Source organism: Bombus vancouverensis, chromosome 12 (genome assembly GCF_051014615.1).
Source record: "Bombus vancouverensis nearcticus chromosome 12, iyBomVanc1_principal, whole genome shotgun sequence".
Taxonomy (NCBI): domain Eukaryota; kingdom Metazoa; phylum Arthropoda; class Insecta; order Hymenoptera; family Apidae; genus Bombus; species Bombus vancouverensis.
Window position 1 is genome coordinate 9215250 of NC_134922.1, and position 23729 is coordinate 9238978.

At 36.5% G+C, this 23729-nt stretch overlaps 3 protein-coding genes across 7 annotated transcripts in view; 2 read left to right on the forward strand and 1 right to left on the reverse strand.

Annotated features, from left to right (window-relative positions):
• Nucleotides 1–7598, forward strand: part of LOC117155545 (uncharacterized) — a 103023-nt gene extending 95425 nt beyond the window's left edge. For both annotated transcript variants that reach the window (XM_076623067.1, XM_033331623.2), the window contains exon 9: nt 165–7598. In XM_076623067.1, the coding sequence (XP_076479182.1) occupies nt 165–507 (343 nt within the window). In that variant the 3' untranslated portion in view covers nt 508–7598. The remainder of the gene's footprint in view (nt 1–164) is intronic.
• Nucleotides 7599–8131: 533 nt separating this feature from the next.
• Nucleotides 8132–12462, forward strand: LOC117155544 (alkaline phosphatase). The gene is made up of 8 exons (XM_033331622.2): nt 8132–8295; nt 9278–9480; nt 9770–9962; nt 10460–10623; nt 10790–11137; nt 11221–11419; nt 11706–11924; nt 12011–12462. Exons 1-8 carry the CDS (start codon nt 8205–8207, stop codon nt 12181–12183), a joined length of 1590 nt encoding a protein of 529 aa, XP_033187513.2. The 5' UTR covers nt 8132–8204; the 3' UTR covers nt 12184–12462.
• Nucleotides 12245–16368, reverse strand: LOC117155546 (uncharacterized). 4 transcript variants are annotated; one of them, XM_033331628.2, is made up of 3 exons: nt 16123–16368; nt 13971–14165; nt 12245–13814 (listed from the first exon to the last, which is right to left on the reverse strand). In XM_033331628.2, the coding sequence occupies exons 2-3, from the start codon at nt 14053–14055 to the stop codon at nt 13264–13266; spliced, it is 636 nt and encodes a 211-aa protein (XP_033187519.1). In that variant the 5' UTR covers nt 14056–14165; nt 16123–16368; the 3' UTR covers nt 12245–13263. The 4 variants fall into 4 exon arrangements, with proteins under 4 accessions (XP_033187519.1, XP_033187517.1, XP_033187516.1 ...); XM_033331626.2 differs by having other exon boundaries at nt 16042–16368; XM_033331625.2 differs by lacking the exon at nt 16123–16368 and adding an exon at nt 15350–16027.
• Nucleotides 16369–23729: the final 7361 nt, after the last annotated feature.

Consider the following 23729-nt stretch of genomic DNA (forward strand, 5'->3'; position numbering starts at 1 on the left):
CTAATTTCCCAATAAATATTCACGTTTATTTAAATTTTCGTAAGTGTCTAATACTTATGCACAAGTTCGTATCTTATAAAACTGCTTCGTGAAAACTTAATTTGTCTATTACTAAATTTGTTTGCTATATAATATACGACATACCCTCAACTTCTATTCACCAGATGTGCTCAAAAAATCGTGACTCAATTGGAAACGTCGCCGACCCCGAGAGATTCTAACAACGTGAACAGCTCGACGTCCTCATCATCGACGAAGTCCACGTCGAAGAGGCCTCAGTCAGCTCCGAAGCTGTCGGTGGTTCAGGAGATTCAGAAGTCGAAGAAGGAGAAGGAGAGGGAGAAGGAGCGGGAGAAAGCGGAGAAGGCTCGTCAGAAAGAGGAAGAAAAGGCAGAGAAGACTAGACAGAAGGAGGCCAAGAAATTGGCCAAGGAGGAGAAGAAAAGAGCGAAGAAGGAGGCGAAAGCGAGGCGAAAGGAGGCCGAGGAAGCTCTCCTTAGAGAGTAAAAGTAGTCTTCGAGTTGAATAGGAACGACAAGTAGAAGTTCACAACGATCAATAAAGTATTCGAAAATCCTCAACATAGGATTTTCAATGCGATTGATCTTGATCGCACTCGGGGTCCGTTCAAGCTGCATCGCGAACGCGATAGTCATTAAAAATGAAAAAATGAAATCAAAGGATTCACGAGCATTTTGTAATTCTTAGAGTCTAGTTAGTATTCTTCTCGAGGCACGTGCGATCTCTTTCGATTCTTTGAGATCGAAGAGTGCACGGTGTCGCCAACGATAGCGTTTCATTCCGGAGAGGAAGGGTCTATTTATCGACTATATTAATCGCTTTATTTGACAAACAATTAGGATAAGGCGTTTTAACATTTTATAAAAAGGGCGCGAGACGTAGGTGTTGCTTTCGTGAGGCAGCTTGAACCAAAGGCAATCCCGAGGGACGCGAGGAACGTATAGCGGCGATATAGAGACGTATATCTAAGATAACCTAGAAGCGGCCAAACTTAGTAACCTGTCATATCGAGTTATCGCGGACTAATAATACTAATCGATAGGAAGACTCGAGAAAAGCGTAGCGCTACGTTGCTATTATTTGATTATCGCGTAATCTTTACCCTTTATCCTGGGCGTTTCCTTTTTGTAGGAACAGTAACCTCGTGACGTTTTGTCGTTACTTTTTTTATAGGATCATCCATCGAATCATTCTCATCGATCTGACTAAACGTAACTTGAATCGTCGGTCGTTTTAGCGGTTAACGAACACACCGATCCGAGACCTATTTTTCGACTCCGCTTCACGGACAATACTTTGAGAAAAACGTAGTTTAATTCGCAGTTAAATCTCCCCTTTGTCACATTCTAAGAAAAGAAAAAAAGAAAAAAAGAGACACGTAAAACAATTCTTCATCAGTAGACTACGGATGTTTATGAATTTATGAAAAATTCCGAAGTGCAAGAATGTACAGAGTACACGTTATATGCAGAAATATATAAAGTATAACATAAAACAAAAAAGTATTCTTTGTAATATTCCGTAGGTTTAGAAAGACCAGTTTTTTAATTATGTTCGTAAAAATACGAAATAAACATCCGCAGTTTGCTCGTTAGCAATCTCCGATCATTCGATCATGAAATTGATAATCCTGTTCCTCCAATCGATTTGTAGTAATCATCGTTAGTTCGTTAGAAACTCTAACATTTCCTGTTTCCGTTCTTCATCCCTGAAACTACTCCGAAAGGAAGAACAAAAACACGAAAACATGCAAAAATTTGGGATAATTGAACGCGAAAAAATTCCCGCGGTACTTCATCGAGTACTGATTAAAAGTACTAATTTCGACAGCTAAAGAGATACATATGTACGTTCTTTTTCACTTTCATCCCTGCCGATTGAATTATTTCACCATTTTCTTCGCGCACATGTGCGTGCGTGTGTGTATATGTGTGTGTGCGCGCGTGTGCGTGTATGTGTACATATTCGCGAGACGAGTACTCGTTTCACTTCGGGGAAGACGAACAATTCGCGTAAATATACTACGATAAGCCTAAGCGAGGGTTCGACTAATCGAAGAACACGCGAAAGTGTGTCTACGGCGGAATAGTAAAAAGAAAAAAATAAAGAAAATGAAAAAAATAATGATAGTACAATACCGATAGATAGAAATGACGAAAGCAGAGTTTCGAGTGCAGTGCGTGCCTCGTTTATCGACTTTTCGTGATTACCGTAGATGCGTAGCGTTTTATCGATTCATTTAATCCTCTTCTCTCTCTCGAGACGCGGCTCGAGAAGCTTAATTAATCGATGAACTATAACTTACAAAACTATTACCCTTCGCCACGTTACACTAGACGCTATTTCAGAGATCCCCTTTTACCCTTGTAACCCTTTTACTGGGCGGAGGCAAGGTAATTACTCGTTTCACAATAACCAGTCGTGTGTGATGATGTTTGTACACGTAAATTCGAGAACTCGTTGGATATTATTCTCTAACTTGTATTAAAAACAGCTTTGACTAAATTCAAACAAGAAACTAAGAATTTGTGGTTTTATCGGAAGGTTAGAGCTTCAGTCAAAGGGTTACGGAGAAGAAAGACGTACAACAAAAAGAGAGAGAGAGAGAGAGAAAGAGTAACTGTATACATATTAAATATTATACGTAATGTCCTACTATACTCGGATAAGAAGAACGAAAGAAGGAGAGAAAGTAGGTTGAATATCACGAGTATACGATTCACGGTTACGAGACTAATCCGCGATTAAACCTCTTTGAAACTGTTCTCACCCTCTGCCCCTTGCCCCCATACTTTTCAACCCCTCGGTTCGATGAGCGATACTGGATAAAATGATGCTCGGGGTAGAATTAATAATGTTTGAATCGATATTCTATATTATTATTAGACAAGATGGCACTTCGTCCTTGCTACGAGATCGGTTACTTGGAATTTCGAGTTTTCGTTTTAGTCTCACGATGATTGGAAAACAAGCCAGCATCGCTCCGGAGCCAGCTCAAGCAGCCAAAAATCAAAAGCAATTTTTTACAGCGCGCGACAATGATTTAAAAAAAAGAAAAACGACGCGATATCAAAAATATACGAAAATGAAGAAGCGAAGCGTGCAGATGTGAGAATCTTAAAGAACAAAGAGAACAAGGGTTGCAGACATCTATTATTGGTAGATGATAATCTCTGGAAAAGAAGAGATTTGTCGATTCATTTTTCCGATACGAATTCGTTTGTAAATTACACCCTACTTCGTTCTTCTTGTGTCATTTTGTTACGCATGAAACGTGCGTTCAAATGTTGTTCGTCCTCCTCCAACTTGACCTAATTTATGCACTGCCGGTAATTTTTATTTCTTAACGATCGAACTTGCGAGGGAAAAGTGACTGTTATCAAAGGGCGTGTTCCCAGGAGCGATCATTCGTAGAATTCGAACCAGTTTAGTCGACCGTTATCTTTTCTATAAAAAAAAATCGATCACGTTCGACGAGGTGAGGGAATCGCCTCGTTCCGATCAGATTGTTTTCATTCCCTTTCTTTTCCTTTATCTTTCTTTCGTCTTGCGTAGGTAAGGTTTTTCTCACAGAGCGAACAAACGGTCTCTCGAGAAAGTCTCCAGTTTTCCTCTGTTCGAACGAGCTCATGCAAGACTCGCGTACAGACGAATCTCGACGAGAATCGAACTGCGTCCTCTCTGTAGCGATAACGAGGAATCTTTTGTTGCCTGTTGTTGGTGAACTTTTAAACGGTAAACCTGTTCTATGAATATCAATAGCAACATTTTATCCACACCGAAGCACGGGAATATTTCAGTTTCATTTCAACTTCAATGTATCGTGAAACAAGCCACAAATTGCACGCAGTAAAGGAATTCTTGTTTCTTACTTTTCTTTGATCTTTACCATTTCGAATAGAAACAGGCAACAGCAAGCAACAACTTCTGTCACCGGCAACAGAAGCGAAGAAACGTGGAGAAACATTTCGAGAAACATCGAACGTTAAATATGGAATTGTTTTTCGCTGTTGCTTCAGCGGAGATGCAGAGACTCTCCTTTGATTTAATCGCGACGCATTCGATGGAATGCGATGAAGAAACTCGACAGACGATCTTTATTGTATCCGAGAAAAACATCGCGCACATATCAGTAGTGATTAATGCAATTTTACTTGGCGTCTTTGCTCGAACTTCAAATGTCGAATCGTCTGGTTAACATGTTGACTGCCGATGATGCCACGTTGGCGTCACGCGCAAATGATTTTCAATTGACGTTGGAAAGAGGTCGATGAGTTTGAAGAAAAAAATTTCAGTCGCTATAAAAGGCAGTTAATGTGTTAAAAACCCAGCGAAAGGTCGGATCTTCATCGTCAGGCTGCGAACAGTGGAGTGTAACAACGTCGAAGACGCTACCAATTAGCGTGTAATGTAGACTGTCAATTATTACCTGTTACATCGGTTTCATCCGTAAACGAGTCTCGAGCATTTTGGAGAACAAGCACATTGTGTGGTCGACGAATTCTCTGAGTAACCACTCGAGCGCCACTCGAACTCTGTTAAGCAGAAGCACGCTTCTTTAGGGTTCAATGGAGGAGTGTCAAGACTACACTGCGGATTTTTATGTGTCTATGCGAAATTTAAATGTGCAAAAATACATAAAATAAATATTTTAATTTACCATAAATATTTCAACCACTTAACGCACATGACATATAAGAATATGGATTCAAGAGCTACGATTGTCTTATATGCGCATTAAAAAATTGAAAAAAACACATATATATCTCATAAAACATATAATATCCATTTGCAGTGTAAGAAATTGAATGATTCGCATTAGTAAGCCCGAGGAAAAATTGTGCGTTAAGGAATCAAGTATTTTAAATTCTTATAAAAGTCATCCAAAAGTGACATCGATCAGTCCCATAAACTGAAAAGTATTGGAAAATGATGATATTATAAATAATGGTTTTTAAATTTACTTTAGAATTTAACGTGGTTTGCATTATTTTCTTGCGATAGATGAATTATAGAAATAACTTATTCGAATTTCGAGAGTAATTCATTTCTCGAGAATTCAATGTTAATCGTCTACGTATGCGTCGAAAGAAACTAACGAGAAGCGAAGTTGATCACTTTGGCATTCCTGCTCAATTCTCATCTCTAATTAAGTTCATAAAAAATATAAATTGACATAAAAATCCGCGGTCTAACCGAGAGAATCTTCACGCGTTCACACCACGGATCGTTTCATTGCGTTTGTGAGACTTTCTCGAATCGAATAACGAAAAGAAGTGATGGACAAGCAACAGGAAGAAGACGAGGAAGATGAAAGTGTCGGGAAAGAGTGATTGAGTAGAAGAGATCGCAGAAACAGAGAGAAGGAAAGGAAGAGAGTGCGTGCGTGAGAGAGTGTGCGAGTGTTTTCTGCCATCGTAAAGTCAATTTTATCGTGTACGTATGTATATGTATCGTCTGAAATGCGCGCGCGCGCATCCAATAAAGCGGACGCTGCAGGTAGGATATTTTTGCTGAGATTCAGCGGACGATTCTCCGGTATACGTGGCCTGAAACTCGAAACAGACGAGAAACGAGGAAAGAATAGACTAGACGTTAATACTGATCGCCGAAGTCCAGCGATTTTATTATTGCCATAGTTTGATCGTAGAAGATTAAGTATCTTACGATCTGACTATAATTTGGACTTCTAGCGTCTGATGTGTTTGTATAAGATTTTGGTCCTTTTGTGATGACGAATTCTACGTCTTACTCGATCCACTGATCTGGAAGCAAAACGACCGGAAAATACGATGCACAGATAATGATTCGCTAGCCTTGATCAGTGATACGATCGATGCTGTATAAGGATTGAAGAAACAAACTAGACGGGTTTAACATCCTTTGGCAGTGTGATAAAATAACGAGAAATTGAAAATGAACGATTATAATAAGCAATTATTTCTTTATCGTCAAGATCTTTTCGAATTCATTACTTTGGATGGATTGAACCTTTTAATAACACGATAGTTTAACGAAACGATTCAGAACGAGCGATTTAAGAAATAATTACACATTTGTTTATCATCAAGATTCCTTGCGTTTATAGAACCAGATACAAACACTTTTTACGAGAAACAAATATTAACAATTGCATTAATAAGTATATTTAACGTGTAAAATTTGCAGTACCATATTTCATAGTATTTAATGGCCTCTCTTATGTTACACTGTGAAAGGCTTCAGCTACAAGAGTTCATCACGCATGAATGAACGAAAGAATCATCTGAAAGGAGATGGAGAGCAAACTAAAATATCTAGAGACACGAAATTTGTTGGCAATAATATTCAACTTAAAAAACTTAAAATAAGGAAGCAGGGAAAGGGAAAGTGAGACGAGAGAGACGAATCGTGCGGCGTCTGTAGTCGATACAGCGCGACGTGCATGTATCGCGTTCAATGCGTACAGAGAACAGAGTACAACTTTATTGTACTTTATCGTGTAAGAGAGATTTGTAGAGAGTTTATATTAGGCCAATTGTCACAGCGAGAGTTCTACGATAGCGATGTTCTTTCTTCAACAGTCGTGGCCAACTATTCAAAATCGTTCCCAATCGAAAAGAAATGCCGTTTTGCTTCGCGTCTGATCTACCGTTTTAATTAGCTCATATTATTCTCTTTCTCCCCCTACCCTCCCCCTAGTTTTATCCACGAAGCTTGCAATCGATCGACGCTCAATAATCGACGAGACAAATTGGAGAAATAGCATCACGTGGACGAAGCAAAGTGCTAAAAGTGACGCAGCGACCTCGAGCAGCCCAAATAGTTGGCCACACCTACAGCCACAAGAGATCATGTCGCGTTCCAGCGTAATACTCGCGTAACAATTGCCTCGACGAGATGAATTCGTATTCGTATGGTCATTAAGACCATCAAAGGATACCTCAAATGTCAGTTAAGAACGTATACACGTAGTAATAATTTTCATTCGTTTTCAAGATACCTGTTCTTGGCCAAAGATAGATTAATAGAACTGTGTTTAGTATCAATTTAGAGTAAACGTGATTCGTTTATCTAATAGATGATTTCCTATTATTTTATTTATTTTATTTGGAAGGATTCATCAGAACAAGAAGCTGGTTCCGTGTGCTGAAAAATCAAAATTTACAGACTTATATAACTAATTACAATAAGAGGTTGATTAGAATAATAATATTAGAATAATAATAAATAAGACGCAATGGAACTTTGCTTCTTCGTGAATCCTTTAGTGGATATCGTTTTGAACGCGTGAAGACTTGGATAGAGTGAGGTTCGATAATTAGATTTGTAGATTGTCTGGTTTCTTTTTTACTGTGCGTTTTTTAAGTAGAATCAGACGTCGAGCTAAGAGGGACGAAAAGAGCGTGGAGAGACATTTTGGAATGGTAGATTTTATCGATTCTATTTTTCCTAGTTTCGTTAAGAATGTGAGACACGAGAGAAGAGGTGGAAAAGAGTTCTACAAGGATTGTATTACGCGACGTGTTACGATCTGTACGAATAGACGACGAATATGAACAAAAATCAAATAAAACGTTACAGTGAATGTTAGCTAATCCCTTCCTATTTTTTCGTTACACCAATCTAAGGAGTTTCCAACTTCCCCAGCCAACCCCAGGGAAATAATTTTCACTTAAAGATATGAAGTTTTGTTTGCAAATATCATATTACAAAATTGTAATTGTAAGATCGTCAAGTTTAACCTGAAATATGTAAAAGTATTTCTATTTAGATTTCATCTTTCTCACCAAGCATATATTTTACGTTGCATTCAATATTTGCTTGCAACTTTCTAAGAAAATACTCACTTTTTTCTTTTATTATGACATTACATTATTTTCTTCTCACTTTCACTTACAAACTTATGTCCCTGTAATTTGCCCGAAAAATTGGAAATACCCTATATTAAATCCTTCTGATCATTCTCTGTTCTATCAATCTTCGGTCAACGATCTACGATCTAGGATAATCTGGATCTTTATAATGGAAAAAATAAAACAGAGTTCTTCATGATCGACTTAATACAGCCTTTTCCCAATAGAGAGCGTTCTAATCCGAAGCAAACAAGGCAATTATGCACTTACATTGCTCTTTTATTTAGTCGCTCTTAGCATGAACATCTATCAACGTCTCTTTCGTGACGTGACACGCAACTATCAACAATGTATCTCACTGATATGATAAAAATAAGGCTTGTCACGTTATACATCAGTTTCTTGCACATTGGGATCGTTAGAACCACGCTTAAAGAAGGTATAATAATTTCATCGATTTCCAATTCGTGCATGTATCTATTTTGTGATCATCAGTGACCTTCCATTAGTCATCGAACCAGCCGACTTCTGCCGATGACAACATAATCGAAACGATACTCATCTTTAAAATTCTCCAGCTTCTTTATATTCCGTACATTTCCTCTCATTCATCTCAGGCGCTTACAATAATTTTCATGCATAGCAACGATGATTCTCCAGTCAGAATATAAAATTTTGTTCGCAGTCAATTCCATATCTTATCAGTGTACAAAGTGTAAGTGTTTCGCACGTACATCGTGGATAGAATTGACCGAGTATCTTTTAAAACAGAATAACTGTTTTAGAATTGGGCCAAACAAATTGATTTTTTTCCTTTTTTCTTCTTTTTTTTTTGGAGTAGTTGAAAGAATTAGTTGACGATTAATTGAATAATTAAATGACGTGTAATAAAATTCAGAATATTCTAATCGGCCGGAGTTGCGAGGAAGAAAGTAAAGCTTACTTTTTACAGCATTCTTTATCTGGGCTTGTAATCAAAATTTAAACAACACGTTTTATATTAGTTGGAGTTATGTTAGTCATGTGTTAAAAATTTTATCAAAGTCAATCGACGCGGAAGCAAGCACCAAATTTTCAGCACGTATATAACTGATATAACTCTTCAAAATGTGTTGTTTAAATTTTCATTACAGACCCGGGTAAAAAAGTAACCTTAGCTCTTTTCTCTTCCCGATTCCGATCAATTTTCAAAAATTCAATGTCTTCAAAATTTGTTTACACCTCATCTAGTAAACTAATCCTTTTAGCTGGTCGAAAACAAAATCAAGTCGTTTGTTTCAATTTTGAAGAAGTTATTCTATTTTAAAAAGTGCCCGTTTTATTCTGCCCACGACTGCATGTATACGTGCATAGATTCCCGAAGGAGCGAGGCTCAATCGTTCCATAATTTTTAATGAATCACTTACTTCCTCGGTATTCAGATACTAAACATTGGCGGGAATTAGCTGAAGGAGAATTGGAAAAGGCTTTATCGTACAAATGGAATGTGAATACAGCGAAGAATGTGATCATTTTCGTGGGCGATGGCATGAGTCCTGATACAATTACCGCTAGTAGAATATTTCGTGCTGGTGAGACCAGCCAATTGTCTTGGGAGAGTTTTCCTCATATAGGAATTCTTAAGGTCCACGTCCAACAATCTTCTATAATCGTAGTATAATTCTATAATGTCGAATGTATTCTATACACATACAGAAAAACTCTTTTATAATCATATGATTATAAAAGATTTTATAATGTAGAAGATATCGTTCATATAGAAAATTCTGTAATCAAATAATTAGAAAAAATGTTATACTATAGCATATATTCTACGTATAGAAAATTCTTCTGTAGCTATAGAAACATAAGTAACTAGTATTAAAAGTAAAATATGATTAAAATAAAATTGAAATTAAAATATATTGAAATAGACGTACAATACTGACAAGCAAGTACCAGATTCAGCTTCGACAGCAACAGCTCTATTCGGCGGAGTGAAGACAAATTACAACGTAGTCGGCGTGGATGCAAACGTAGCAATGAATAATTGTTCTGCAAGCTTGAATGCTGACTACCACGTGGACTCTATAATCTCGTGGGCGCAGGCGGCTGGCAAAGACACAGGTCAGCGATAACAAATGCCAAGATTGTAAACGATAAGTTGTCATATTAGGCTGTTGTCCAACTTTTCGTTCATATATAAATGCCACTAATATTATTAATGAATATGACGTTACTATGTAAGTCGATAAATCGCGCTTCTAATGTCGACAGTAGAATATTTTCATTAGTCTTTTAATGATCGGGCATTAGGGAAGGATTCTATAATACCAGATTTGGCACTCATAATTTTTATCTTTTTCAAGTGAAACAATTTGCGGAGGGAAAAGATTAAATAATTTTGAGATCGTAGGAATGCGATAAGTCGCTTCTTAATATATCTGGAGAGTTTTCTATCCACGTGGATGGATATCATAAATCAAAATGCTAAGAATTTTGGAAAATATTTATTTCTTTATCGCGAAGATTTTCCCGAATATGTACTGTGTTTTTGGATTAATTCAATCTTTTGGACGGTTCTAAATTAAGAGTAAACTAATCTAAACTGTGATCTTTTACAGGATTCGTGACAACCACCAGGGTGACTCATGCGACTCCGGCACCCCTGTACGCGCACAGCGCGAACAGAAAATGGGAGTGCGAGTCGACAATGCCGAAGACCGCCGAAAAGTGCAAAGACATCGCCAGACAACTCGTGGAGGATCAGCCAGGGAAAAATATCAAGGCAAACTATAATATATCGCGATTGTTCAGTAAAATGTTTCACTTCAATTTAAGAGATTGTTAAGTATATTCTTCGTCGTTTCCTTCAGTACAGTTGCTTGAAACGTTCGACAGCGACAAATGAAGATTACGACGAGAAATGTTAATTAGAAGTGTATTTGGTTTAGGTAATCATGGGAGGAGGTAGACAAATGTTGAAATCCAATGCCACAGGCACTGAATTCGATCCTATAGACAATTGGGCTGGCCAAAGAAACGATGGTAGAGATTTAATAGAGGAATGGAAGCGGGACAAAGTTGCTAGAAATCTTTCCTTCAAGATCGTTCAAAATAACGAAGAATTGTTTCGCGTGGATACTGATAAAGTTGATTATTTGTTGGGTGTTTTTGCAAATGGCCACATCAGTATGGATTGGAATAGAGAAAAAGGTCCCAAAGGACAGCCAAGTCTTGAAGAGATGACCGTGACTGCCTTGAAGATCTTACAAAAGTCTAAACATGGCTATCTTCTTATGGTCTAGTTCTTATCTTCTTTATATTTATTAGACTAAAGAAAAGTATGTCGTTTTGAATAGATATATCAAATGGTAATTTTTAGGTCGAGGGCGGGCTCATTGATTATGCTCATCATCGTGGCCACGCTGCACAGGCGTTGCTAGAAACTGTTAGGTTCTCAGACGCAATTAATACGACCTTGGGTATGGTTGACACTCGAGACACTCTTATTATTGTGACCAGCGATCATACTCATTCTATGAGTTTTAATGGCTACAGCAATAGGGGCTCGCACATTCTAGGTATTTCTGATAAATCCTGTTGCGTTTCTTAAACCATTTCCGACTCAATTTTATCTCCTTTATTGTTAAAAGATCCATTAAATTTGTAGGAAAAACGAAAGAATCGTTGTTTATATTCATGAATCTTTATTTCATTTCTGTGGCAAAGTATTTTTTAAGATATTACGAATCGTTTTGTTTGTTAAAACTAATTAAACTTTCCTACTGAAATGCATTGTAAAACTTTAATGTTAAATACATTTCAAATGAGATTTTAATATGAATTAATAATTCATTCGTCTTACAGGTATATCTCAGAAGTCCAAGCACGATGGAATTCCATATACAACGCTGACGTACAGTACAGGGGGACCGAATAACATAGCGTACACGCTCAAGAATGGTTCCGCCGTCAGGTTGGATCCTTCCGAAGAAAATACAACCGCGTATACGTACAGTCAACAGGCAACTATCATATCTGACGAAGCTTACCACGGAGGCGGTGATGTCGCTGTCTATGCAATAGGTATAGCGCGTCGATGATTTATATATTACGTATAAAAAAAGTAACGCGATAATTATTAAATTAATCGACAAACTTTTGTCATTTAGGACCGTTTGCACATTTGTTTCATAGCGTGCACGAACAAAGTTACGTCGCCCGTGTGATTGCACACGCTGCTGGTATGCAGCCGAAAGCGTATGGGAGCGCTGGAAAGCAATACAATAGTCTGGTTGACGTTTCCATGTACATTTGCTTCTTCCTCTTACTTTTACTTCATTGACGATAAAAATAGATTAAACCGCAAATGCGTACAATCTTAAAAAAAAGAAAAGTACAACGTCTTATGTAAGATGTAATGTATATTTAAAAAAAAAAGATCAAAGTTACATGTCTCCTTATCGTACTTAAGTAAGTAGGATAGCGAATGGCCGCGAAAAATACACTTGGATCCACTTGATCACAGATTACCCTAACTCGTTTTAGTGGACACATCAAGTCATTTTGACGAACGACAGCTAATATAACCTTACGATATAGAATAAATCATTTTTTTCTCGCATTATGTATACATATATAACGTAGTATATTTTAATATATATATCTTCTCCTCTTTTATATACAAGTTAAAACGATTTTCAGTCTTCTGCCGTAGAGGATAAGGTGAACCGCGATACATTATCCAGGTAACTCGTAAATTGCATTTCATTTACATGTGTACACAGCGTTCATATGGCGCCTATGAAATGCTAAGTAATTCTCGGAAGTTGGAATTCGAGAAAACGAAAAGAAGTTAAAAAAAAAAAAGAGAAATAAAAGGAAGAATAAAGATTATGCGTAGATAAAAGCAATACATATGTTGTACGAACTTCTTCAAAAAAAGACCGTATTCGTAATCTGAAGCACGTGGTTACAAACTGTCTATCCTCTAAAGTTGCAACTACGTTACTTACGCGTACGATTACATGTATCAGTCCGATAATAACGAAATGTAAAAAAAAAAAAAAAAAACATAGAACTTGCGAACCAATCGACTCGAAATTCTAGACTAACTAGAAAGCCATCGATGGGCAACTAACATACATATGTATATTATAGAAAGAGAGAAAGGAAGAAAAAGAGAGAGAAAGAGAGAGTGAGAAAGGCAGAGTATGAGGGAATAAAAAAAAGGGTATGAACAAGCATGGACAAACTAGTTTCATGCGATATACAGAAGTAATATGTAAGCTCTATCTGGCATCGCGTCGTTTAAGTAATCAAATGCGACAATGGGGAATTGTAAAAGAGACTCTCAATACTCTCTGGTCTATTATCTGATAAACAGTCTGATCGCAGAGTGATGGCAACGACAGCCGGAACATGATCATTGCATTTTGATTTTCACACTTTTACGGCTCTCCTCGGCGCTCTCGTGGAAGAGAATCTTGAGCGAGATGCATCCGAGAAACAACAGGGCGAAGAACAGAAAAATGAAACCGGGAGTGTATTTTTCGAAGACCATCGCACTGGCCAGCCCGATCAGTTGGAAAACCAACAGCAGAGGGGCGAAGTATACAGCTAGGGTCAAGAACAGGCAGCTATCTTGTTTTCGTTTCTGTAGCCTGGTCATGCGGAATCGTGGCATCAACTTGCAAAATTCGACGCTCTTTGGTGGCTCCGCTACTTCAAACTCCTTCGAACGAATACCGCGTAGCAGCGACTGTCGGAAACTCCTGCATAGGAAGAAGATCCTCGCGGTGATGAGCTGAAGGAACTGACCAAGGCAATGGTGCACCTTTCGTGCAACTGGATGCGATTTCGAGTTACCGAAGGAGTAGAGCAGATATGGAAAGAGATTTAAGTTTTGGCAGCAATGGCGAATCTTCTGCATTGAGGCATGTCGAAACAGCATCGGTGGTCCACTGTTACTTCCATCTGTTGAGAATAAAAACAATATATAAGCTCACACAGGCTCTATTAACAAACTAACAATGATATTATCGGAAACGATGCGATACGATCGTGCCTTGCAATTTCAAAGCGATTAATCTTAAAATTGTTAATTAATATAACTTAACCAGGTTCCCTTACCTTTCAGCATATTGGACATACGTCGTACCAGAGTTGGCTTGCCGACGGCGTCTTCCGTCTCTATCATTCCTGACACTTTAGTCATTTCGCTTATCACAATGGTAGAAACAACAACCGTAAATTACTCCAGATATCCTTCCTTCAACTCTCCGATGATTCGATCAGACTGTTGTTCGCACTATTTGTTAATTTTCTCTGTAAAATGGCAATTACAACATTATTATCTTTCATGGTTCGACGTGATCCGAATTTTTGTTAGTATATAAAACCGAGAATCTCGTGTCGCGAATGAAAACTTTGATGGTCTCGGACGCAAGTTCTACCTCTTTTCCTCTGGAACCTCTGTTCGGGACGAGAATCGCGAAGGAACTCTTCGATCTGCACTGAACAGACCTTCGACTTTACCAAAGCCGAGTGGCAAAAAGAGACAAGTGCCACGTTTCGATAGCCCTTGCGACCCGAGATTAAAGCTCGAGCTGCTTTTTCAACGAATATCTCGACTAATATCTCCACCAATCAAATCGTTTATTTTAACCCATTAAGGGCCAATACTACATTAACGTGATATTGCATTTACAACTATTTTTAATCAATTACTGAATTCTGTTTTCCAATGTAGTAGTTATGAAAGGGAGTTGCAAGAATTTGCTGAATACTTTCGCCATCGCTATTTCTTCCATTTCTAATTAGATTCTATAATTAAAAGAACTGCTGCAATAAAGAGACGCTTCCACTTTCCAGTAATATAAGTGAACCAAGACAAAACTCAAATAAAAATCAAATGACTTTTTCAAACATGCTATAAGAAATATTGATAATAATAAACTCTTGCACTTTTGAATATAAAACTTATACCTTTCTTTCTCTTCTAGCAAGTACAATTTAGATATTGGAGCAAATTGTTCAGTTTTCTATTTCTTAAAAAACCTGAAGTACTCACAAACTCAAGAGCGCGGTAGCCTATTAATAGTCAAGCAACATATATATTATATACTTTATCATAATAACGTTATAGGTAGTTCAATTTCTTTGATATTCCGTAAAATTGCAGAATCTAGGTGACGAAATAGTAGTGAAAAAAATATTCAGTGAATCCTCGGAAGCTTTCATTCATCCACAACGTTAAGAAAAACAATTCGACAATGAAAAAGAAAAAATGAACTTTGGCGTTAAACAACTTCGACCCTTAAGGCGCATTTAGACGACCGATATTATTGTCAATATTATTTCGATATTTAAAATTCAAAGATTCTACATTGTACTGGCTATATATATTGACCATTTAGAGGACCACCTGTTATGTACGATAATGTTGAAAACCTAAATATTGACAATAATATCGATCGTCCGAATGCTCCTTAAATCGGCTAAGATCGTACTTTCCAGACGAAATTCCAAGATTCTCATTTGTCGATGGGCGCGGGACTAAAGAAATATTACGGAACGATTCACTGTTTTGCAACGACACAAACTTTATGACACACTCGCCGATCGGTTGACTGATCATAATATACCTCTCCTGCATCACTCCCGCGCGCCCCTTATCACGGTAAATTGGCCGTGTTTGTAGGTATATAGAGTCAGTGAACGCGAATCTCAAGGGTACTGCGAACGTGCGTTCCGTCGTGTGCAAATTTCTCAAAGCTGACGCATAAACCCCCTCGATCTGTATAAATGTCCGCGTAGCCGATTTCCCTATCGAACACGGGCTGAACGAATCGATACGTCGATAACAATCGTCACTGTGAGCTTATGGTAATAGAAACTCGAGGAACGCAATGTATTATACATTAGTGAGTGATAATACGAAGCTTCTCGATAATTCTCTTTCCCATGGATACATACATGAGGTTGATTAGCGCGACAAGGTAAACAAGAGGGATAAAAAACTCGTTGACTAGCCCTTGACGATGTACGCTATGGTTACCTAGATAATTGTATCTAGAGAGGAAACGATGCGTGATTGTGATCGACCATGAGGCCAATTGACCACGCTTGAATTATCGAACGGTGGGGAATAATGAATTAAACGAATATTCTCCTGGAAAGTTCTGCGACTTTATTGACTCACCTCGGGGATCGTTGGCAATATTTAGACGAACGTTGAGTTAGTAGAACTTCGTTGAGTTAGTAGAACATATAACCCACTCACAATTTTCCTCCAGCGGTTTCTTCGTTCTTTCCTCGTCGAACGTTTAACTATATTTCTTGTAAAGATTAAAAACGAGCGGATATTCACGGAATATGCCCATCCTTCGTTGCCTCAGCGACTATATCCCTCGACAGATCAATAGAGTCGCATGCTTCCTCTGTCGAGAGTTAGAGAACAACTAAATCCGGTCGGAGCACGGCTCATCACTTCGTACGAACACGACAAAACACAAACAACGACTATGATCATCAGGCGGAGCGGGGCGCATCGTTGAAGCTAGCACGAGCAGCGACCTCACGTTTCCTTCGAGCAACCGTACCGCAGCCTAACAGCTGATTGGTCGTTCACTTCAGTTCCGAAAGTAACCCAACCAATTGGCTGGCATCTTAAAAGAATCTACGCCAGAGCATATGTGGAGTAACAAAGGAACCGTTTAAATGGAAACGCGAGATCAGTCACGTAGTTACATCACGAGGCTTCCACGTGATCTTTCGAAATGTTCTGGCCCTTTGGATGACCTCCATAGAACGCCACTAATAACTTTCGTTGTTGTGTCAAGGTGAGGGATTGGGAACAGATTTACTGATGCGTCCGATTGCTGTATTGACATGTTATACAGTGTGATTCCGTCGTTAGATGCTTCAAAAGGAGAAGCCGGTGTTGGCTCGTCGCTAGACGCCGAGCAAATTCATATTTTTATAAACACGAATAAAAAGATGGATCGATGACAGATAGTACAAAGAATACTTTGCCTAATATTTACCTAACACTTTGTATGTTTCGCACATTATGTAAATTCTGCATAAGTTCATTTAAGTTTCACATAAATGCATGAGTATTTACGGTCTGTTTATCGTCATACAGTAGCTACAGAAAGTATTTGTACATACTCTTTCATTTTTCAATTAAATGTTCCTTAACCCCTTAACCTACAACTACGGGCATAGCCCGTAGTACGATGATCGGACCAAACGTAAATATTACGGGCATAACCCGTAGTAGATGATCGGACCAAACGTAAATATTACGGGCATAGCCCGTAGTACGTACTACACAAGTCGTGCGAATGGCTCGAAGTTTGTTTACATTTTCGGCCCAAAATTCTCAAAGTAAATCGTAGGTTAAGGGGGGGGGGGCTAAGGTTAATTCGTACAAAAATAAGGCATGTTTTTGTGAATTATTTGTGACGACACAGTTAAAATCTCTTTATTAAAACCAATAGTACATTAAAGTATGACATTCGAAGAATATTGTGTAAAATTTTCACGGAGAAATATTAAAAAATACGGCAATGGCAGCAATTATTCGGACGTGTCTCGGAAAAAAGGTAGAACACAGACGTTAACTCTTTTAATGTCGAAATAACAACAAACAATAGCTTCTCATTTGGGGCTTCTAAGGGAATATTAGATATGACCTGCAGCTCGTTCTATTAGGGAGTAGTGAAGATTACCTGGACCTTCTTAGAAAAATATTAAAAGAAAGACGAAGCTTAAAGGATATGGATTTATTATAGTTTAAGTATAGTACAGATTTATTTAGTGATGAAGTTATTGCTTCGGTGGTAGGAAAATTTGTGAATTATATCGAATAAAGGTTAACTATTCCACGGAGTTGTAAACGTGATTCGAATATGGTAATGGCATGTGATCGTGACGAATACGAGACAGCCTAGCACGTGTCCTCGTGAGTGAAAGCCATGGGTCGCCCTGTGGCTTACAAAATTCGTAATTATAATTATGTATCAGAGTTTTGACCCGGTATAAAGTCCACCACAAGTGTGCTTATTAAAGTATTGGAATTGAATGTGCCATATGGCATTGACTCGTATCAACGTCATTTGCCATCCAAATGTATCACCGTTATCTATGTTGTCTCCAATTTCTTTTCTCATTAAAAAACTCCGTCGTTAGGAAAAAACACGAAATCCATGGAATTTCTTCGATTCCTTTCCTGGGGAAGCTTAATACTTGAATGACATTTCTCAAGGAAGCTTCTCGAGTAAGCCTTTCAAGTATAATGCATACCTCTAAAGTACAACTTTCTTCGCAACTCGTAAAACTAATAAATTTTCCAACTACTATGTAGAAGCACAAACTCGATAAAGCGGAGTCAGTTACCTTCTTACTCTATTTCCTATCTTCTACATTTTATGTTTCTATCTTATTCTACTTCTTTTCCTATTGCAATATTGTTTATTATAGTATCAACATATATCAACATCATAGTTGAAAATTTGACTGAAAAACGTAAACAATTATCATTAACATAGAGTAAAGTTAGGCTTATAATACGATTTAACAAACTCAGCATTAAGTATCATATAAATTTATATCATAACGTAAAGTTAAGCCTGTATTATAAATTAAATAACGCCAGAGGTAATAAATCGTCTGAATGACGAAAGGGAGTCATTAAAAAGATCGAGCACATCACAAAAACGGTTTGCAGATAGACAAATCCGATTAAAACAGTTATTTTGACTGTACAAAGTTCGGTGTGTTTCCAACTTGAAAAAAGTATGGCTTCTAAGATAGTGTGCGAAGATATGAAAGTCGAGCATGTGCAGAATATCTCGAGAAGCAATCAGCTGATTGATTACAGTGTATATAAACAAGAGATCGGCTAAGGTAGAACGCTGTTGGAGCGGCCATCAAACCCAAGTGAGCAATAATAGGATCGTAATTATGGCAATAGGTTGACATGGGCGAAACGGTATAGCACGAAGCAAGTGTAAGAAATTTGCGCTGCACACTTTCAATTGTTGCGATACGATTTTTAATATAGGGAGGTCATATTACGTAACCATACTCTAATATAAATCAAGCCAAACATTTATAAAATAATAAAAGAGTGGTAACGTCAGAGAATACTTAAACTATACTGAAAGAAGCTTCTCAATTTAATGTGCGTACTTTTATGTATAAATCAAAAAACTAATGGACTTGCTACTGATTCAATTATCGAGTATATTAGCAAGTCATTATTTTGCCAATCGTCGATTATCAGAGACACAGTTTTTTTCGAAGAGGTATGTTAGCTCTTGACTACGAAAAATTGTGTCGTTGACGCCGATAAACGCTAACGTTATGTAACAATTCATTGATCTCTGGCTTAGTAGCAGTGTAAAGCGAGGTAGAAGAGACGGTAAAATCACATGGGCGGTTATTATAGAAGTGTAGACAGCGAAGCATCCGCTCACGATGCGTATCCAGTTTTCACGCTCTATTCGCGTGATTATAGTAGGAAAGTGGAGGCGGAATACTTCATACATAGTGAGGTTGTAAAAAATCGGTTAGTAGACCGATATATAGAGTGGCTGTAAAAATTATATATAATACTCTTATCTTCCAGTTAAACGATTTTCTTTGTCAGCTTCTATATATTTCAATTTTATAGTATTAAATTTTTTAATTATATAAAAATTTCAAATGGTATGAAATTTAATATACTTGGATCTAATTAATTAGTATGTAAGTGCTGCAATAAATACAATGGTATATTCATACTTTTCATAAATATTTTTTCATAAATATTTGGTGGAAAAGATATAATAAGGTTATAAATCAATTAGTCGGTAGACGCGCTTAACGTTGTACGAATCTGGTAAAAGGATTTTGGGTGTAAGGCTATAAAGTATGAGAAAAATAGTTGACAGATGTTTTGAATGAGGTTCCTACCTGCTTAATGTTCTTACGTGTCTTAAATTATTGTTTCAGCCCTATTTTAACGCCAATAGCTGAATAATCTTATACTGTAGATAATATATACTATATACTATAATCTTATAACACTATATACTAATAATCTTATATTATAGGTACTTGACTGCACCTTTTTCACTTAATAGTTTGGGATATTTTAGTTATTTGTAGTTTGGGATATAAGAACATACTTAGAGCATCATTATAGACTGTTCAATGTCAACTTGAAAGCAGTTCTTCCTCTGCAGTATATTTAAAAAAAAAACTCTCTTCTTGAGAAAAGGAATAATTGTGACTCGTTTAGCATTTTTATCCTGGAAATACCGATTATATGACACATCATTGGACTCTTGACGATGATAGGAATTGAGAAACTAAAATCGTACAACATTTCAGACTATTTACTTTATCACTCATATTGAATAATTCCCAGAATATAAAATTAAATGTATCAGAATCTTTTATGAGATTATATAGTAATCACTAGAAAAACAGGGCAAATTATTTACTTAATCCATTTACATGAAAACATATATACATATAACTTTCTCTAGGTTGTACATAAAAATTACAATCTTTGAATTTGGCTTTTTTAAAGGAATGGGAATTGACTTATTAGGTACACAACCCAATATTTTACGACCTCGCTACGTATATTTCTTCCATTTCGATACACGGGTGTACTCGAGTAGGATACTTGAAAAAAATCCTACGGAAGTCCGCTAATTTTCTAATTTCCTATCGAGTAATCGCATTTATGTATGGACGTTGGCCCATGTAACGACGAGAGGTTCCGGCGAAACTTGGACTCCATTTATCTACACTTTTTTCTAGCGTATCTTCCTATCAAGAAACGTGGGTGAGCGAAAAATTAGACGCCAATAACCCCAGTCAACGATTCTCGAAACTAGTGGGCGATTCGACGATAGATAATCTTTCGTTAAATTATGGTCGTTCTGATTTGCATTCGTAATACTTCATTCGCTTGTTATTCAAGCGCATCGGATATTTAATATACAGCGATCAAACGATGTATATATAAGAATCATAAAAAACCTTGATGATGACTAGGTTGATTCTCACGAAATAAATTCTCTACGCGCATGTAGCCGTGATGTAAAGAGGTCTTTGGAACTTCGCTATTGGCTATGTAAATATGTACCTATTTTTGTAAGCGATTGTGAAATTTGATATTTATGCAAAACAGCAATGAAATAGGCAGATATGTATCTTAGAATATTAAGTCTAGTTCTCATTGATTATATATTTTGTAGTTTTATTTTGTAATGCAAATTATCTACTTGAAAAAGGCAAAGTAAATGACGATATTCGTCTCGGTATTACAAATTACTTCAGTTTAAATTATGAAATTCTCTATTTAGATATCTATTAGGCAATGACGAGCAAGAAGTTCTGACGAGTCTTTCGAACTTTGCAATCGATGAATGTCAAGAAATCGCCATTCAAATGAAATAAAGTAAATTGCAATATGTTACTCACTATTAATCATTAGTTATAAAAGTAGCAATTTGTTCACGAAATTTTGCATATAACTTTCAGATTACGGTGATTAAAAAGAGACATTCCCTGAAATTTTGTAAACAGTAAAAAATGAAAGTAATCTTTAATATTCGTTTTATTACGAAGGATTATTTAAAACAGATCAATTTTTATATTCTTTTTGAGTAATGGATCTAATGAAGTCGTAAATTAAAAAAAGATAAATTTCAGATTTTAAAGGCTATTTCTGAATTGATATTTACAATCTGTACTTGTAATCTTCCATGAAGATCATACTATATCAACTCTTTATCAATTTCTACTTTAAGTATAGTTAATAATAATACTATAGTTAATTGATAAAAATGTTCCTCCAGCTACAAAATAAATTTATAGCTCTGAGTGAGTCGATACTTTACGTTCTTGTCGAAACTCGAGCACCTTATCTCGGTAATTGAAATTCCTGTTTCGGCGATCAAAACTCGTGTTCTTTCAAGTCTGATTAAGTTTGCAACCTCGCTATATCCTTTAGTATGTATTTAGTATATACCAAGCGTATATACATGCATGCATATCTTGAATGGCCGGAAAATTCTCGAGAATTCTGAATCGATAAATGTCAAGAACTTTATTATTAAAAATTATTAGTAAAAAGTACCAAATTTTGCCAGTGAAATTTTGCAAATTCTCGGACAACGTCTTCTATCTTATAGTAACATTACATAGCAATATAATGATCAAATATGATCCTTCTTTTAAATTTTCTAATCGATACGTATGAAGGAGTCAGCATTTGAATTTAATATATTAGGTTAAAAATGATTGAAAGGTAACAATGATGCGGCTGATTACGTTCATATGTAGTCAACGCCAACTACGAGAGGCTCTTCCAGGAATTTCGTAATCAGTAGCAATTAAAGAGTCATCACATAAAAGCATAGTAACTTAGAATATTCTATTCATCGCTCAAAATCAATTAAATTCATTATGCGATGTTGTCGCCCTTTTCCTATACATATTCCTATATCTAATCAATGTCGAGGACAACAGGTTCAGCCCTAATATTTTGTAATCAATTTAGATGTCAATGAATGGACAGTCGCTGCGTTAGCATCCAAGGGCAAAGATCACCGAGAGAGTTTCACAGATTTAGGTCGTGTAGCGCTAGACAAAATAATAAATATATACGTAGATTATGTAATTACACAAGAGACGCTGTCTGCCTTATTTCGGTTTTTTGAGTGGGGTAGTATGTATGTACATTCCACGAGGTAAACACATTGATCAGATAACGAGCAATAACACTTTTAAACAGTATTGTTTCTATCGTATTACCTCGATAACATCCGAAATAAACCTGATTACACATACAAACCAAAGAATGCCGACCGGATATTAGTCATCTCCGTAGAAGCTACATATATGTAGTATGTGTGCAAAAGAGGGTGCTCCCTCTTTCTTCTTATTTTGGTTTGTTTCGATTATTGCAATGTATTACTTTACATATTTCGTTGAGTTCTTTTTTTTTTTTTTTGTTAAATACACAAATAATTGTGACAAAAGAAGAAAAGGAACATTGAACTGTTGTTACTTTTTTTATTGTTTTTTTTTTCTTTTGAGGCGATGAAAGCAACAAGAGTGGAAACATCGAATGGAATTTGTGGAATTTTTATGAATGCTCTATCGAAATTTCAATTCTGTCTGTAATATTCGTTTTGAAAGATAATTCGTTAGATAGAGAATAAATTAAGACAAAAGAGGAAAGAAGATATTCATTCAGTTTTGAGCGCAAAATTTCATTTTGTTGCTCTTTCTAAACATTGAAAATGGAGTAGATATTTTAGAATTTTTACAGATTCTTTACGATTGGTGATTTGAAGGAATCTCAAATTTTGTTTTCGATATCTACTTATTCTTGGAAAATAAGTCGCAAGATAAAAAGCAAGTTGAAACAAATGAAGGAAGAACACAGTGAATTTAAGAAAACTCAAAAGTGAAACAGAAATTGCAGAATTTTTATGAATTCGTGACATTTAACCATTTGAAGGGATTTTGAACTCTGTCTCGTTCTGAAGCGATAACTCGGTATTAATAACATATCGTTGTGGTCTTATTGTCGCGACAATTATGCTTTTTATATTAGGTGCTATATTATGGTAACCTCGAGCGCATATGTTACTATAATCGCGATTTTTTTCCATCACAGTTCAGTCGTATTACGTAAAAATTAGATATGCAAATTAATACTCCTTAATCACGTCTGTTATTATGTATTAACTCAATGTTTTCTATTATCGAGTCATTCTTTTTCTGTTTCGTTCTATTCTTAATTTTTGTAGCTCAAAACAACAGCGAAAGTTACGATTGTATTATTACTGGTAATCGAATAACTAAATTAAATAT